Source organism: Python bivittatus, unplaced genomic scaffold (genome assembly GCF_059951505.1).
Source record: "Python bivittatus isolate LINGU-HERP-01145 unplaced genomic scaffold, Pbiv_v1 ctg000330_np1212, whole genome shotgun sequence".
Taxonomy (NCBI): Eukaryota; Metazoa; Chordata; class Lepidosauria; order Squamata; family Pythonidae; genus Python; species Python bivittatus.
Window position 1 is genome coordinate 40687609 of NW_028277058.1, and position 15092 is coordinate 40702700.

At 33.9% G+C, this 15092-nt stretch overlaps 1 protein-coding gene across 2 annotated transcripts in view; it reads left to right on the forward strand.

Moving 5' to 3' along the window:
- Positions 1 to 15092, forward strand: part of LARGE1 (LARGE xylosyl- and glucuronyltransferase 1) — a 356507-nt gene that overhangs the window by 72923 nt on the left and 268492 nt on the right. For both annotated transcript variants that reach the window (XM_088141083.1, XM_088141084.1), the window contains exon 2: positions 14097 to 14280. In XM_088141083.1, the coding sequence (XP_087997209.1) occupies positions 14175 to 14280 (106 nt within the window). In that variant the 5' untranslated portion in view covers positions 14097 to 14174. The remainder of the gene's footprint in view (positions 1 to 14096; positions 14281 to 15092) is intronic.

Below are 15092 nucleotides of genomic sequence, written 5' to 3' on the forward strand. Positions count from 1 at the left end.
TGCACCCCAATTTATTTTTCTGACAGGTTAATTTAGTTGCTGTAATTGGACATCCTACATGCAGATTTCTTTGGCTAAGAGACCTTCACTTCTTTGGTCAGGTGTCATGTGATTTTGTTGAAGTCTGTGTTTTTCCTAATTTTAAGAGCGTTTGAAAGGAGAGCACCAGACTCTCTCCAGACTATGTTTATTAAAATCTGAAGCCTCAAGGATATATCTACAGTACCAATCATAGAATTATAGAACTGGAAGGAACACTTTGGGCCAGTAAGTCCAACTCCCTGTTCTAGGCAGGAACGCAAATTGAATCATTCATGGCAGATGGTTGGCTAGCATCTGCTCAATCATATCCATTGAAGGAGAGCCCATACTCTTTATGGATAACTGGTGCTTCTGCTTTTACTTTCTCCTGTAACATTCAACCAGAATTTCCCTTCCTATAAGATAAGTCCATTATTCCATATCCTGCATTCTGGGATGATGGAGAAAACCCTTTGCCTTCTCTGGGTCATCCTTTCAGGTACCGGAAGTATTCTATTATATCATCCTCAGTCTTCTCTTTTCAGAGGCAAACAAAGTAATTTCTGTGTATTGTCGAAGGCTTTCACGGCCGGCATACGATGGCTGGTGTGGGTCTTCCGGGCTGTGTGGCCGTGTTCTGGAAGTTTTGTTTCCTAACATTTCGCCAGCACCTAACGTTTCGCCAGCACCTGTGACCGGCATCTTCAGAGTGCAGGAGCACAGACAGGAGCAAGGGGGGACTTGGGGGGGTGGGGGGGGGTGGAGGGGCTTGGGTTACTGAGTGGCTGCTTGTTTTGGTGTCAGAATCTGTGTGTATCTTCCTGGGGATTAGGCAGGGTTTTTTCTTCTATTGAATTGCTAACAAGGGGCTGCTGGGGGTGATTAGCAAGTTCATTGTGTGAACTGTTCACACATCCTGGTGGTTGAGCTGAGTTCATTGACCTTTTGCAGGCTGTATTTTTCAGGATTGGTAGCCAGGTTTTGTTGATTTTTAGACTCTCCTCTTTTTTATTGAAACTGTGCAGGCTAGTTTCAGGCTAGCCCCCCCACCCCCCAAGTCCCCCCTTCCCCCCCCTCAGATCTCTATAAATACCCACAAAAGGGCCACATCACCCTGGGCACAGAGAGAACTGCTGCTGTCTGTGCTCCTGCACTCTGAAGATGCTGGTCACAGGTGCTGGTGAAACGTTAGGAAACAAAACTTCCAGAACACGGCCACACAGCCCGGAAGACCCACACCAGCCAAAGTAATTTCTACTCCTCTGATCATCCACGTGTCCTTTTTCTAAACTTATTTCAGTTTATCTATGTTCTTCTTAAAAGTATGGTGCCTAGAACTGGACATGATACTGGAACTACTGGAAGTAGTGTTTGGTCAATGCAAAATAAGTGGAGCAGTTGCTTTCCATTGGAGTTGAGCAACTATAACAAATGTTGGTTGAAAAATTAAAACAGAAAAAGATTTCATTTTGATGGAATAAATTGGAATGAGTGATTTTTACTTTTAAACAGCAACAATTCAGATTGAACTGTCTAGAAGGTGAGAGATTTTTTAGAAAAATATAAAGGAGAATGGAAGAAGATGGAAATGGAAGTCTCAGAGGAAGTCTCACAGTAGCTACAACAGATGCAACAGGAATTGGAAAAAGATGATACTGAACTAGGTGCTACACATTTGGATTTTTCTAAATTTTTGAACTGATTATGGATTACAAATGTTTAACATGGAATATAAATGGAGCAAATGCCCCCCAAAAGAGAAAAAAAATCATTATTTGAAAAAATTAAAGCAAGACATTATTTGCCTACAAGAGAAAAAAAAAGATATAAAATACCAGACCTACAAATCTGTGGGAGAAGAATTTATTTCAGCATATACCAAAAAAAAGATGGATTTGTTTTGTATATTAACCCTTTACTAAATCTAGAACTTACAGTATATTAACTGATGAACATGGCAGATTTGTTGGGACAAAAGTTAACTTACATGGGGTTAAAACTATGGTGTTGTGAGTTTATGCCCCAAATGAGGATAAAGTAATTTTCTATAAACAGCTTATCGAGAGAGGTGTTTGTTGGGGAATTGGAATGGTGTGGTCTTCCCACCCACACACAAACTGGATAGAACTTCTGAGAAAAATATTAAAATTACTCAAGGTAAATTACCAAAAAATGGACAATTTAGGGTTGGTTGATATATGGAGGCAGAAAAATGGCAATTCAAAGGAGTATGCCTATTTTTCAGAAAGACATAGATCCTTTTTCAAGAATAGACTTGATTTGGACTTCAAGAGACTTGGCAACTAACATTTCTAAAATAGAGATTTTACCAAAGACCTTCTCAGAACATAACCCTGTGAGTCTGGTTTATAAAAGAAAATCTAGTTCTTTAAGATGAAGCATTACTAAAGAAAGTTGTTGAGGACTGCAAAAAGAAATTAAAAGAATTTTTTTGAAAATAATTTAAATAAAGGTACTGATTTGAGAATGGTGTGGGATGGAAGTAAAGCTTTTATCAAAGGCTACCTGATACAACATAATTCTGAAATTAAGAGGAAGAGGCAAGAGAAAATACAAAATATTTTGGATGAAATAAAAAGAAAAGAAGAATTAAGGAATTCTCCAGGGAATACAAGTATCTCCCAACAAATTAAAGTTTTACAGCAACAGTTATCTATGTTGATAAGAGAAATGGAAATAAAACTGAATTATACAAAGCAAAGAAATTTTGAATTTGCAAATAAACGAGTGAAATGGCTGGCTTATAAATTGCGAAGAGACAGAGAAAAGAAAGTGATATTGAAATTACAAGAGGGAGATATTGTATTAATGGACAATGTGTCAATACAAAAAACATTTTATCAATGTTATTCTAATCTTTATAAAGGACATGATATCCCCCGGGGGAAAATAGATGAATATCTTAGAAAACAAAATTTACCAAGGATTACATATGAACAAAGACAAATTATGAATGGACCTATAATGATAAGGGAAATCTCAGAAGCAATTAAAAAGAGTAAACCAGGAAAGATGCCTGGACCAGATGGACTATTGAGTTTGTATTATAATTTTTGAGGATGAACTTTTACAACCATTACAAAGTACAATGAATTCTATTCTACGCGGAAGAAGGATGCCAGAGACTTGGAAAGAGGCCAATATAACATTAATATCTAAAGAGGGACAAGATTTGACTTCAGTAAGAAATTACAGACCAATATCATTATTGAATAATGATTATAAATTTATAATTTTATTAAATATATATAATAAAATTATATACATACATATATATATGTATATATATATATATAAAGTTTAATAAGTTTAATTTTAATAAAATTTCATACGTTTACAATGATTTTAGCTGGAATATTGAAAATAATTTTGCAAGAATTTATTCATGAGGATCAATGTGGGTTTTTATCTAAAAGACAGTTGAAAGATAATGTTAGAAATGTGTTGGATATTTCCAAATATTTGGAACAACGTAACAAAAAACGAGCCACATTGATCTTTTTAGATGCAGAGAAGGCTTTTGACGATTTGAACTGGATTTTTTTGTTTAAGGTTTTAGAAGATATGAATTTTGGGGAGAATTTTATAAAATGGGTGAGATCGATTTACACTTCACAGAGAGTACAAATAATTGTTAATGGAGATTTAACTAAATCATGTGAGATACAAAAAGGAAGAAGACAGGCATGTCCACTGTCTCCTCTTTTGTTTATTTTAGTTCTTGAAATATTAAATTGAGATATAAGGCAAAATGTGAGAATCTTGGGTATAAAGATGAAAAATATAAGTTAAAAGCTTTTGTGGATGACTTGATTAAAGCTAAGGTGAATGTAGCTAGCTTGATTAAAGCTAAGGTGAATGTAGACTTTAAAAATCATTATGTTAGAAGGGCTATTCTATATTTGGAATAAATATAAACTTAGGTTTTATCAAAAACACCTTTATGGCTGTCAGTGCAAGAAGCATTTTATAGACAAGAAATGGTAAGTAAACATAAATGGTTAACCTACCAAGATGTACTAGAATTTTCTCAAAGGGTTTGTAAAATGAAATCAAGAGAAGATTTGATAACAGAAGGATATTCTTGTCAATGGTTTTCTTATGTTCAATTAACAGAAAGGTTTAAAGTGGATAACAGATTTTATAGTTTCGAACAAAGTAAGACTCTGTTTGAAATAGAATTATGTACTAATTATGAACATGTTATTACTAAAATGTATAATCTTTTACTGAAATGTGAGACAAAAGAATAACAAATGAAAAAATGCATGATAAAATGGGCTAACTTTTTTACTATAATATACAAATGGGCCTATGGGAAAATATGCAGTTGAAAAGATTGAAATTTTTATAAAATGATGTATCTCTGGTATCTAGAAATGTATAGAAGTACTTTGAATCTTTGCTGGAAATGTGAACAACATGAAGGGACATTTTATCGTGTTTGGTGTACATGTAAAAAAGCCAAAAAAAATTGGATACAAATACGTGTATTAATTCAGAAGATTATGAAGGTTAAAGTACAACTGAAACCAGAGACTTTTTTGGAGGGGGACTAATGGATAAGCAATTAGAAAAAAGTCATGGAACTTTGTTTTTATATACGACAACTGTAGCAAGACTATTATATGCTCAAAAGTGGAAAGGTTCGACACTACCTACAATGGAGGATTGGTTGGTGAAGATGGTGGAACTTGCAGAGATGGAAATTAACTTCTTTGATCAGAGAAAAAACAATATCTACATTTGTGGTTGACTGGAAACCTCTTATAGATTTTTTGCAGGAAATGGAAAAATGCACTTCTCATTTGAGGTTTTGATGATTTGAAAAAAAAATGGATCATAGAAAAAGTATGCTTTTTTGTAATCATGGAATAAGATAATTTTGCAATTGTACTTATATTTGCTGCAAAGGAAATCAGAAGCTTCTTTCTATTTTTTCTATTTTTTATTTTTTTCTGCGATTTTGCTTTTTCTCTTTCTTCTTTCTTTACTGTTTCTACTCTTTATTAGTTTGTGCTAGTTTTTACTTGCTTTGTAAAACTTTTAATAAAAAAAATATTAAAAAGACGGTACTTGAAGTGGGATTTGATCAATGCAAAATAAATGGAGCAGCTGTTTCCCATCACAGTTGGGCAGCTATAACAAATTTGAATAAATAAATTTATTAATACAACCTAAAATTACATTTTCATCAGCATATTCAGTTTGTAATCAATTACTGTTCCAGTTTTTTTTCCCATAAATGATATGGCAGATAAAAGTATAATAACAAAAACAACTATGTCATCTATTCCCCATCCTAGATCTGTGTATTTGATTTCTGTTTCCTAAGTAAAGAGCTTTGGATATCTCACTGTTGACTTTGTTACTTTCAACCCATTTTACTAGTTATATTTCTTTATTTGAGGATATTAACTATTATACCCAGTGTTGCCTCTGTCACCTGCAAATTTGATAAGCATTTGATAAGTATCCACTTCTTTGTCCAATTCATTAATGTTAAAAAGTACAGGGAGCAGAACTGAACCATAGTGCACCCTGTTCAAGTTCCAGCATGATGAAGAATCACTGATGAATATTCTTGGAATACAATTTTTGAGCCAATTGTATATCTACTTAATTGTCATGCCATCCAGCCCCAGGTTTACTACTTGCTAATCAAAGTGTCATGGAATACATGTCAGTTACCTTGCTAAGATCAAGATGGATTGTGCTAGCATCATTCCCACAATATATTAAGGAAGTTATCCAATCAAAAAATGAGATAAGTTTAGTTTAGCAAGACCTACTTTTGATAAATCCATGCTGACATCTGCTAATTACTGCATTGTGTTTAAGACACTTAACAGATCAATCACTTTAGGATCTGCTCTAGAATCTTCACAGATATTGATGTCACGCTGTTGGGTCTGTAGTTCTCTGACTGCTCTATCCCGGAATGGTTTTTGATTAAAGAATCCTATTTTGTGTCAGTGCTTAGAATCCATTATATATATTTCTAGCAAATTATATATTACCTGGGAAAAGGTAATCCAGAACAGTCAAAATCATCTTATGTTAAGGATATGTTGTAAGATTTCAGTGATGCAATTTGTTAATCAGAACTCTGTATTTATCTATGAACTAAAATCTGAACCATGAAATCGGCTTTCCAAAATTTCTGAAGTATCATTTAAAAAGTCGTTTCTGTTGGACATAGCAGAGAAGCTTCACGTGCTGTATTTAGTATAGAAGCAAACAATCTGGACAGGTATGATTATATTCATTGTATGACAGCTTTACAATTATGGATTTTTTAAAAAATATCTTAATGGAAAGAAGCCTTGTTTAGCACTTTGATACTGTCTCAACATTTAATAGAGAAAATGAATTAATATTTTTCTTCAGTTAAATGATGGAAGGATTTCAATCAAGCTGTTTTAGTAATGTCTAGTGTCATGTTTTCTAGAATTTTTAAAAATCAAAGCAGTATAGTTATCTACAAATATTAGAGATATTTATGTTACAACATTAAGAATTTCAACCTTCAGTATTAGGCATACTATAACAGCCAGTTCTCAAATGAGATTTTATTGATCTTGGCAAAATGTATATAGTGAATAGATAAACTTCAGTTTAAGAAACCAATTGGGTACAGTTTTGGCAACTTTATGCAGACGTTTTGTTGGAGGTTATGCAATATTCTTTCTTTTAGAGGGTTGTAGGCTGTGAAATGACCATTGTCTTCCTAATTGCATTGTGCTCTGCTAAATAATACATTCACTGCTGGACTGTGGCACTTCAATTTGCTTCCTGTCTTTTAATTTATAAAGAGTTTAAAATAGAAGTGAAGAATAAACTCTGCTCTGGTTAAGGCTCAATGGGTTTCCAGAAAGAGTTTAAATGCTATGCAGTGATATATTTTTTCCTCTATTTTTTTTTTCTGAGAGAATAGAAGCACAGCATTATAAGACAAAAAGACAAGAAAAATCACAAGGTTAGACTAGCTTTTTATGCTATCTGTCCTGCCTACTGTATATGGCCAAGCTTGGAACATACTGCAGATGAGTTATATTTATATAGAAAACTGATGAAAGCCATATGAATGCTCAGATGAAAATGTAAGCTGAATGTCTGATGTGAGAAGAGCTTTGCATGTTATCACAATTATAGATTTCCAGATGACATCTTCCACTTGTGAATTTTCTTGGCCTGAATATACTTGTGTGAAATTTGGATTTCATCAGTATGTCTTTTAAAACTTTATTGTGATTCTTTATGCCACTGCAGCTAATGTTCAGTTCGCTCAGCACTGAAATGATGCAGCTATATAGATCATCTTCCTTGACTTCTTTGCCATTTCTTCCATCTGAGATTAACAGTGGAGATGGATCTTAGAATGCTGGGTTAAATCCTGAGTGTATTCCTTGTCTAATTCAGATGGCATCATGAAAGCTTCACTGCGCTGAGCATCTGAAGAAAGTGGACTCTTTTCAGATATAACCAAACAAGGAGATACTTTATAGAACCCTAATATTAGTGATTATAGGAAAAAATGGATGCAACAGAAAATATTTAGGAAAAGAGAAGCTTACAAATGAAAAAATAAAGGCAAATTACATCTACTCATTGTGAAGAGAGTTTTGTGAAAAGATCTGACAACAGGACAAAGTCAAAATTAAAGTTAGGGACAGTAAAGAGACCCCAGAATCTTGGAAGTACATCTCACAAATCTCAATTTTTATATACAAACACCATATTTAAAAATATGGAGCTGTTAACAGGTAGTCCCCATTTTAGGAATGAGTTCCATTCCCAAGCTCTGTCCTTAAGTTGTATTTGTATGTAAGCTGGAACAATGTTATTGTATTATACTGTATAAGTAGTATTGTGTACTGAACTCGAACCATTGTGTATTTCACTCGAATCATAGTATACTTCTCAAATTCTGCTACAGTAGGCTCTGTTCTTAACTATGGGTTGTCTGTTTATACTAAAACATTTATGTAAAAAAATGACTTATATAAAAAAGATTACATCCAGAAAGGTGAATAGCACCACTACATACATTCAATCTGGAAAGAACTAGATGAAGAATGAGGCTTTAACATTTTCCTAAACTCCATCATAGTCGATACCTTTCAAATACAGGGGCAGGGCGCTATACAAACCTGTAGCAAGTGCTACTGTAGAGAAGGTCCACTTTCAAAAAACTAACAAAGTAACCCATAGATTGTAAAGTAACCAATGAAGTGTCCCTTGATTATTTTAGCAATCCTACAGGATTATGGCTATCAATAATCTAAACAGGTTTGAGACCATAGATATGGCCATAGGTTTTCATAGTCTTATGGGAATGGTTCCAATGGAAGCTGCATAGGAAAAGAAAAACTTACAAAAGAAAAATTAAGCTTCATTGATAACAACTCCAGCTTGAACAAAATCACAACATATGACAAAACACAGCATTAGTTTCATGTTTCAGGTAATTTTAAGGGCTACTTGATATTCTAGCTTAGTTGAGTACATCTAGGAAATGTTGAAGAACTATTCTTCTGACAAATGAAATATAAGGTACAATTCTACATAAAACATAATTGTCTTTTTTTCTTTTCTAAATTAACTTTCAAAGCACCAATAATAGTGCAAAAATATAGACTACCCAACTTTATCACAACTCTGGGTGGCGTATAGTACAAAACAATTTCAAACAATGCAGTGCAAACAATACAAAAAACATACATTTGGAAAAGGTAACACAAATTCTAACAAAGTAATCATGGCACAAGGGTCTGCCACCCATTTTAGATCCAGGCCAGGAGAAGAGCCAGGCTTGAAGGACTTTTGTTAAATAAGATAAGGTTTATATTAATAATTAATTGCAAGAGTAAAATCCAATCATATACTTTAACAAACCTCTAACAATTGAAAATACAGTAAATTAATACGCTTTGTGGCATACTTATCAACTAATCAACTAAGAAATTAAGTAAATACTCGAACTTCAGTACAAAGAAGTGTAACTAAATTAATTGAACTTTGTGTGCTCAACACTGTACTTCTGATTATTTTTGAATATGTTCTTAGAGGTTCTGGGAGAGGAATAGTGGACTGAAGATGTGAAAGCGGAGCTGACGATCGTGACAAAGACCAAGGAACCAGTGAGTCGATTGGTTCCTTGGAACTTCTCCAGATAAGGAAAAAACAGGAGATTGCCCAGTTGTGCTCTGGATGGTTGCTCCTCATGAGGAGACCGCAGGAGAGTGGTCTCCTGCAGGTGTGAGTGCCAAGAGATGACAGAAATAGCCATCTTGTTCACAACCGCGATCAGCACCTTTTAAAGGAACTAAGTTTGCTATCCTCACTTTCTAATTGCTTTTGGAAATTGTTCATTAACTACTTTTAAGCTATTAGAGACCTTTGGAACGACAGGTTTGAAAATGCCAGGTGAGTTTGCCTTCAATCCTGAATAAAAGAAATTTTTAATCATAAACTTAAGAATTTAAAGAATTTGAAATAAACAGCAAAAAAGCTAAAGAAGATTTTGATCTTAGAAAGTTATAAATGGACTAAGGGTCCAGATAAATTTGGAATATAGAAACTTTCACAATAAGATTTTGGAATTAATTATAAAGAACAAACAGCTTCTTGTGGGAAATAGATCTGTTTTGGTTTTTATAAGATATAACAAAGATAAGTAATTTTATGATTTTAAAAACTCGACATTAGAGGGAACTAAAGATCCTAGGCAGAGGAGAAAAAAGGTGGATTTACAAATGACAGGCCAAAAGAACAACTTGGAAAAGGATGTCTCACTGGATATACAAAAGAAACTGGCTGATGTTTTAAAAATCAAAAGAGAAATACAAATAATAAACCAAGAAAGTGACCTGGATAATTTTTTTCTTATTGGATTTACAAAAGAGGTTTGATACAGACCTGAAGAATTCCATGCGATGGGATAAAAAAGAAATGAGTAATCAAGTCCTAGGAAGGTGCTATAATCTTACTAGAAGGCATTTCATTCTTTTGTCTTTTTTTAGTTTTGTCAGCAGAATGGACTTTAAAAAATGTATTTCACAAGTCTAATCCATGTTTATTCTAATTATTTTTTGTTGAATTAGCAACATTTGTCTGGTATCACAGTTAACTTTAAGACAAAACCAAACAATCCCTTTTATAGCTTAGTGTAGTGTTGTATACCAGTAGGTTCCCTAATATATTAAAATCTTATAAAGAGAAGAATTCTGCATTGTCTTTACTATGTCACTGAAGATGGAGGTTACATAATCAAATGTTTCCCTATTTCAAAAAAGACCTTAATGTATAAACATTCTAGCTGCTATGGGCTAATGGTTTGACCAAGTTATTTATTCATGTGTTAAGGTACCAGGACTTGATTGCAGGTATAATGAGCTACATTTTCGTGTTGACCTGATGGAAAGAGAGCCTGTTATTTAATTTTGTCCTCCTAGCTTTCATCACAAATGAAGGCAATAGTATGCTGGTGAGCGTGGATGGAGCCTTTCTGAGGTTGAACAACTTTTGATCAATCTTTTGCTGCTATTTCAGTGTCTTGTTTACTGTTATTGGCTTGCAGCATGTTGTAAATATGCTCATTAATCTGAAAAGGCGGCGGGGGATAATTTACACTCATTTTAGATGGAAACCCAAAGTATTCTCATAGGAGAGCTATGCTCAAATTGCAGTGATTAGTGCAGTTAAGAGAAGTAGTGATTTTGTGCCTCTTTATTCTGTAAAAATTGAATATATTTAAAATTTGAAAGCAAGTCTATTTGCCCTTATTTCCTTACATTTGTCTTGTGTCTTTTTTTTTTCATAAATTTTTATTGGGTTTCAGAAAAAAATAAAATACAGAAAGATCAAAAAGAAAAGGAAAGAAATAACAAAAAAGAGAAAAGTACAGGAAAAAAGGTAACTTCCAACTTCCTTTGGTACAGGCATAGGTATAAAATACTGTACATTCACCTCTTATTCTAATATCTAAAAATTCACATAATAAAGACTATCCTTTGTTTTAACATTTAAAAAGATTACAAAATAAGTTTATATCAACAAGAAATATAAAAAGAATAATACAAGATATTTCTGTAGTTATAGAATAAATCAGTCATCAAATCCCAAAATCTAAATTTCATTTTTTTTTGTGTGTCAAGTAAAAAGTCCAAGAGTGGTTTCCAAATAGAAACAAAACTGGACAATGGCCTTTCACATTTGTCTTGTAGTTGTCAGAATCCTCGCAATCAGTTAACCACCTTACTTGCCAGCTTGCTTGCTTGCTTCAGTTCTGCCATTAGGAGACATTGGGGGGGGGGTACTAGTAGGATCTGGAAGGACGGATGAATGAAATGACCGTTAGAGGCAGATGGACTGTTATCAAAGACTGAGGAATGCTTAGGAGTGATGTATGTCAGCTGGTTAGAACAGTTAAGGAGTTGGTTAAAGATCCTTAAAATTACCTCTGAATTCTGGATAGTATGTTTGTGTGGATCTAGTGGTGATATTGCTAGCTCTTCATGGATTGTTAATTAACATTATGTAGTTTGTATGTTATCTCAATTTCTATAGCATGTTTATCAATCAGTCAATCATCTTAATTATGGTCATAGACCAGCATATTATAGCGTTTTTAAAATTCATTGCTTTCTTATACATAACTCATTATTCTCTACTGTTTCCTTTTAAAAAGGATGATTGCTGCTCCTTATGTTTCTGTATGTAGGAATAAGACTAAGAGATTTTGGCAAATTTGGTCAGCGTATTGGTATAGTTAACTGAGATTTGCATCTCCCATATTCGTGTTGTTGTTGTTGTTAAGTGGGGGGAATGGAACCCAGAGATATTACAGTCATTGGGCTTTTGTTAAGTCGTTCCTTTTACCTTCAGCACTGAAGTTTTAAGGGAATTTGGTGCCAGCTTCATACTGATACTAATAATTAAAAATACCACCTTCAGCAAAAAGAAATAGGCATCAAGGCATGATTTCAGATTTCTTTTTCTAAATTAGAATATAAATATTTACAGTCACAGAAAGTTAGTGCTAAAATACATTTATAATTTCTATTCCTTCAGTGAAGTGAATGTTATACAGCACAGTGAACACAACGCAATAACAGGTGAATGATCTATTGTTTGTTTTTCTATGTTTGTGAAAATTAGGCAAATAAAACATAGCTACTGATGAAATTCAAAAGGAGAAGGAGACTAAAGTCTACTAAAAATATTTACCCAAATATGTCATACTTGACAAAGTCTCTGGTAATAGGATTCTTCAGTCTCCAGCTTCATAATAAAAATAAAGTTGCCTGCAGCATGTTTCACTAAATAATTAGCAAAACTGGAACATGTAATACAGTTGGCTGTTGCTAATTTTGAATGTGTAGGAATTTAGTAGTATGTATTTTGTTATGTTTTGCTGCCTTGTTTTTCAATTTTAGTTTTTAAATCTTTCCTCTATAAAGTGCTGTGCGATGCTCTGATGATCAATGGCATTAAATGGAACAAAACAAATATCTGTTGCATAGGAGTCAGATTCATTATTTGAGCTCCCTATGGAACTTTAGCACCACTAAAACTTTGCTTTCCAAAGGTGTGATCATTATAGTCAATACATTCTCAGCATTTAGGTGCACTTTTCACTACAGTATTGAATCCATATTGGTGAATAAGGGAATACACTTTTCTGTTTGTGTGACAATGCTGCAATTGTAATATTTCATTGTGTATCTTGAGGGATAATATTTATATTAAACATTGAATCATAATTTTTTGATTTGGCTTAGATCCTGCCCTTCAGATTCTTTAGAATATTGAAAGAAGCCTCCTGAAATCGTAATGAAATGTATTTTCCAAAAGGAATTAAGAGTTGTTACTGATAAATGAAATCTGATGTATGCCTTGATTGATATTATTTATTCCATTAAATATTAGACAAGTGCTTGTTAGAATGCAGTGATCAAACTCTAGCCATGAGTGATAATTTCAAAATAGCCAGCCAGTGGACGGTACCCTCCTTGCTGATATTCTGTTTTTCTTTCTTACTGTTCTTGATAACATTCTTGAAACCATTCCACTTTGTTTGACTTGCCCCAGTATCCATCTAGATTTCAATAATTAATTTAATGTTTGTTTTTCAAACTCATATTTCCTTCAACAGGTTGCTTTATTTCTTTAACATATGCAATTAAATGTGAAACTAACAGTATCAGAAACTCTGTTTTGCTTTCATATTAGTTTGAGCACTGTCATTTGTAGAAAGCAAGAGGAATGGTTAAAGTTAGGATTTTAGAAATACAGAAGTTAAACTAATTCTTTTAATCCAGGTTTCTTTAATTATCAAGCTACTGATGTTATATTGTAGGAAATAATGCTAAGAAGCAAGTCAGACTGATCCGATGTACCCAATTACAAGGCTATTTTGCACAATATATGGCAGCAACTTGACTTTATCGCTAAGCATACACTTAACAAGAATATGTTGTCAGCAAAGGTTCCTTGCTACCTACATGTCCCATACATTTGCCAACTCTTACTTACATTTACAGATATTCACATGGTTACTTATGCACCGAAAACGGATAAAATAAAATCGCTTTTGGAAAACATTGCTCCCCATTACTGTTTGTTATAGCTTCTGTCTCTTATGTTTACAGCTGTTGTGTCTGCTATTCTCATGAAACAGAAGCAGCAGGACAGGTGGTCCTGTTTTATTTACCCAGGAATGCCACCTGCATAAAGACATCAAGAAGCGCGAAGGGCTTTTAAATTTCCTTTTCAAAGGGCAGCAAACAATTATTGTTTTTTAAATAAAACATATATGGTATCTGAGGTGGTACAATACGCTATTGATTTATGCTCTTTCATGTTGCACGTAAGGCACACATTTATTGTTTCCTACATTTTATGGAACACTGAAATTGGGACTGGGTTTTGCAGCATGCATGGCTATTTTTTATCTTAGTTTTGCAGGGACTATGAAAAAGTCTGATTTTGTTGAAATGGGTGAAAAAGTGCTAAGCTGGATAGATTAGATTTTTTTCTCTTGGTTTCAGATAATATGTGGGAGACTGTGGACTCCATGCTTCCGACATAGGAACAGGACCAGGTTGGGAAGCTTCACTTCTGAGAGAATGCTGGGAATTTGTAGAGGGCGACGGAAATTCCTGGCTGCCTCTCTGACTCTGCTTTTTGTTCCTGCTATAACCTGGATTTACCTGTTTGCTGGGAGCTTTGAAGGTAAGAAAGAAAACCTGCTTGATCTTGGTAGGGTCTGGGAGTTGGTGAGTTCTGGGATTTTCATCACTGTCACTTCAGATCTAGCAGCCTTGAGACAGTTTGGAGGAAGTAGTCTGTTCCCTCTCCTGTTTTCCTAATCCCCTAAGGCAGGGTTCCTCAACCTCAGCAACTTTAAGATGGGTGGACTTCAACTCCCAGAATTACCCAGCCAGCATGAGGAATTTGCTGAGGTTGAGGAACCCTGCCCTAAGGGAATAAGAAGAGGAGGAAAAGCAGCCTTTGCATTGCTGTGACATTGTCAATATCTACATTCCTGATCACCAGGTTAGTTCATTCCTGTGGGTATACTTGTTATGGGAACTGAAGTATACATTGATTTATTAACAGCTTAGATTGATTTTTCTCCAATTGACCATTTGGAAAAGTATCTCTGTAATTAGCTCTGAGACTTTGAAAGGGAGATATGGTATCTGTACATTTGTGCCTTATTTACTTATATATTTATGTGTTTACACAGCTGTCTCTGTGCAAAGGCAGTTTCAGAACTGATGGCAATATAGTTGGAAGCAATCTGCATGAGTTTTTGATATAAACATTGTGCATAAGATGTAGCTCTTTACATCTTTATTTTTAGTAATTTTCAAGAGAACAGCTGTATTTTTATTATTATAATTTATTTAGTTTTAATGCTCTAAAAAGCTCAACCAAGACTGACATGCAATAGCAAATTTCCTTTCATGTTTCAATGATTTTATATTTCCTGTATTAAGCCCTTTAAATTTCTTAGTGTCTTTTTTGTTTGTTTGCTTTAT